Source organism: Castanea sativa, chromosome 7 (genome assembly GCF_040712315.1).
Source record: "Castanea sativa cultivar Marrone di Chiusa Pesio chromosome 7, ASM4071231v1".
NCBI lineage: Eukaryota > Viridiplantae > Streptophyta > Magnoliopsida > Fagales > Fagaceae > Castanea > Castanea sativa.
Window position 1 is genome coordinate 38,366,159 of NC_134019.1, and position 3,813 is coordinate 38,369,971.

A 3,813-nucleotide genomic window follows, 5' to 3' on the forward strand; every position below is an offset into this window, starting at 1 on the left:
GATAGAAAAGCAGGGATCAATAAATAGACAGATTAATGCTTCCCATGCTTCCAATTTCAGACAGAGTCAGAAGGAGAGTGATAGATTTAACCTTAAAATTGCAAATAATTTTACAGACATGGTAAAATCTCACAATCGTACGCATTTGGTGTTGCATGTAACCGTGTACACACCTTGCATTGAAATTGTGACTTCGGTAGAAATTGTGTATATTTGTATGCAAAAGGTGATGTGAACTAAACATTACCCTTTTTGCAATAAAAAAATTATTAGACTATAACTTTTGTCGTAACTTTCTTATTATTTATATGACAAGTTGTGAATAGTTAAATAAACATGATGAATTTATAATTCTACTCCTCATAGCTTGTTTTATGTGCAAGTTATGGTTCTAATATTATTTTTTATAATATTCTTGCTTTTAACTTTGATTCATGAAGTTTAATATATTTTTACTATTGTGAAAATGTGGTGACAATTATTTGTTATGTCACTGTCACAGTCTAAAACTATAGCCAAGAAAGCCAAGTTGCTACCTCTTACGCAAAGGGATATACATATTAGGGAGAGAGAAGGTCAAGGAAGGGGGCCTCTGAAATACTGGCCAATGGCATATATGAAGAGCTAGCTTTCTTGAAGCCAGACAGTTCAAAGAGTTGAGATCTCTGAGAGCTAATTGACTGCTATCTCTGGCCCCAAATGCCCAGTAGCCCATAACACTTTGTCTCTTTCCCTGGCCCTCACGTTATTTTTCCCTTATCAGTCAAGAGTTTTTGTGTAGATTAGAGAGAGAAATCAAGAAGGAGAGTTGCTGAAAAGAGATCATGAAGATCCAGTGCGACGTGTGTGACAAAGAAGGAGCCACTGTATTTTGCCCTGCAGATGAAGCCGCTCTTTGTGATGGCTGTGATAATAGCATCCACCATGCTAACAAGCTCGCCAGCAAACACACACGCTTCTCTTTGGTCCACCCCTCCTCCAAAGAATTCCCTCTTTGTGATATCTGTCAGGTACTCATTCCTCATCTCCTTCCTCCGGGTCAATAATAAGAGAGAGACAAGTCATATACAATGAATAAAGTCTCTTTATAATTCCTTGACCCTGATTAGTCTGTTCAGAATTCATAGCCGACCCTAGAATTCTGGGACTAAGACTTTGCCATTGTTATTGTTGTGTAATTTTGGTTGAAAAAAAAAGGGTTCAAAACAACCATCAGAAGAAGAAATTGATGATATTGGACTATTGGTTATCTTCTCTAAATTGCAGGAAAGGCGTGCCATTCTTTTTTGCAAAGAAGATAGAGCAATTCTTTGTAGAGAATGTGACTTTCCAATTCACAACGCCAATGAACATACCCAGATACACAATAGGTTTCTTCTCACAGGTGTAAAGCTCTCTGCCTCTTCTTCTTTATATCCAACCTCATCATCTTCCACTGCCTCGGATGCAAACATTGGTACTGAGAATAAAAGCACAAAGTCATCCATGAAGAGACCAAAACCAATTCATAATGAAGCTTTGAGCTCTCCTTCAAGTGCAAAAACAACACCACCAACTATCAAGATCAATGAAAATGAGAATAGCACGGTTTCCATTTCAACCAGCAGCATATCAGAGTATTTGATGGAAACCTTGCCGGGTTGGCGTGTTGAAGACTTTCTTGACCCTTCATCAGCTAATTACAACGGTTTCTGTAAGGTTTGCAGTGCATTTTTAAATAAAAGAAGCATTTGTTTTGTTTGTTTTATTATAGCTTTTATTTTCAAGAGCGTCAAGTTTATTAATGTGCTAATATTAGCTTACCTAATTATTGGTGCAGTCCTATGGTGATTTTCTTCCATTTGTGGATCAAGATCTTGGAAGAAATATTAGTTCGTTTCCATCAGAAGAAGGTTTGGCCAACTGGGTTCCTCGAGTTTCACCTCAATTTTCTTGTCTTCCCCACACAGAGTTTCTGAACCCATTTAAGGAATCAGAAAAGACAACTAACGTGAAAAGAACTAGCCGGAAATGGAGCAATGATGCTTTTACAGTACCTCAAATCAATTCTCCATGTCTCAAGAAATCCAGACACTTCAGATAATATTTTACATATTAGATGTTTCTTTTTGCCAATTATGGTTCGATCTGTTTGTGATCTCTAGATCATCTCTTGTGTGTGTTTTTAAACGGGGTCAGTTTTTCTTCATGGTTTTTTGCTGGTCTACAGTTCGATTGTTTTATAATCATATAAACACTTTAAATGTAAAATAGTTACATTTACTATTTCACATCTATTTTTCCATTCTTTTCATTTCATGTGTTAAAATATGTACATTTTTACATTAATTATGGATGTGTGTGTGAAAAACTTCTAATACTATGAGTCCGTTTGGATAGGACTTATTGCTGAAAATTGAAAACTGAAAATACTGTAATAAAATAATTTTTAAATATGTGAATAGTGTTGTGGGACCTTTTTTTTTTTTTTAATAAAGTGCTTGTGGCTTTCATGTAACTTTGTCTCCGGCACAGTAACATCACATGCATGAACAGTACCGATTACTGTTTATAAGCACTAAAAAAAAAGAAAAAAAAAAAAAGCTAAAAACGCACAAACGCAAAATGTAAACGCTAAGGGTCCGTTTGGATAGAACTTATTGTTGAAAATTGAAAACACTGTAGCAAAATAATTTTTAAATGTATAAATAGTATTGTGGGACCCATTTTTAATAAAAAAAATAGCTAAAAATAAAATTTGTGGGTCCGTGAACAGTACACGAATGCACTGTTCACGACAGAAGCAGTTGAAAAATCAGATATATTCGGCTACTGTTCATGAACAGTAGCCGTTTGTCCCTGAAAAGCGTGCTACTGCAGGAAAAAAAAAAAGAGGAGAAACGCAAGACAGTCAACAAGTGCGGCTGGGGAAAAAAAAAAGAAAAAAAGAGCAAAACGCGTCTGGACTAAACGCAGGAGGCGGTATATCCTGTATCCGGCATATATACCGAGTACAAGATATAATTTTCGTAAACACAGACGCAGAAACGCTCATTCCAAACACTCACTAAATCCAAACCTATCCTGCATGTTAAAGTGTGGACATTTTCACAACCATTGTGATTATATGCGTGAAAAATAGAGCAGGTAAACGAATGAAAGAATATTTAACTATTCAAGAGCATCATTTAACAGATCCTTGTTTAGAGTATCATCTAACATATTCTTGTTTAATCAACACTCATTAGGCTTAAAAGGTTTTTTTTTTTAATTTTATTTATTACACAAACACGACGCAATTAAAACTGCATGCAATAATGAGTTATGCAGAACTAATGATAATCGCACCTAAACTCACACACTCTGGGACAAAGCCCATTTGTTTTTTTTACTATTAAAAGTACTTTTTTTTCTTTTACGACAAAAGCACAAAGTTTGAGAAATAAAATATTTAGAGATAAATTTAATGGCCCACCATGAGAGGGTAATATAATATGGTCTACAAAACTCTTGATTGATCATATTGTATTGCATAAATAGAACTGTCATATAACTATAGCTTTTAAAAGTTAAAAGTATTTTTTTTTTCTTCTCTACAACAAAAGCATAAAGTTTAGAAAAATATTTAGAGATAAATTTAATGGCCCACCATGAGAGGCTAATATAATATAATCGACAAAACTCTTGACGGAGCGTTATTGTATTGCATAAATGGAACAATCATATTAGACCTTACTCTCAATATATGGGTCTCACAAGTTATGAGAGAGTGGTTTCATGAGATGCCACCTTCCCGTGTTGAGAGCGGGATTAATTTTCTCAATCTGCATGGAG

The 3,813-nt window shown here is 35.0% G+C and overlaps 1 protein-coding gene across 1 annotated transcript; it reads left to right on the plus strand.

Moving 5' to 3' along the window:
* The first annotated feature begins 587 nt into the window (after positions 1-587).
* On the plus strand, positions 588-2,270 carry LOC142642764 (B-box zinc finger protein 20-like). Its single transcript, XM_075817186.1, has 3 exons — positions 588-1,010; positions 1,267-1,698; positions 1,820-2,270. The coding sequence occupies exons 1-3, from the start codon at positions 825-827 to the stop codon at positions 2,081-2,083; spliced, it is 882 nt and encodes a 293-aa protein (XP_075673301.1). The 5' UTR covers positions 588-824; the 3' UTR covers positions 2,084-2,270.
* Positions 2,271-3,813: the final 1,543 nt, after the last annotated feature.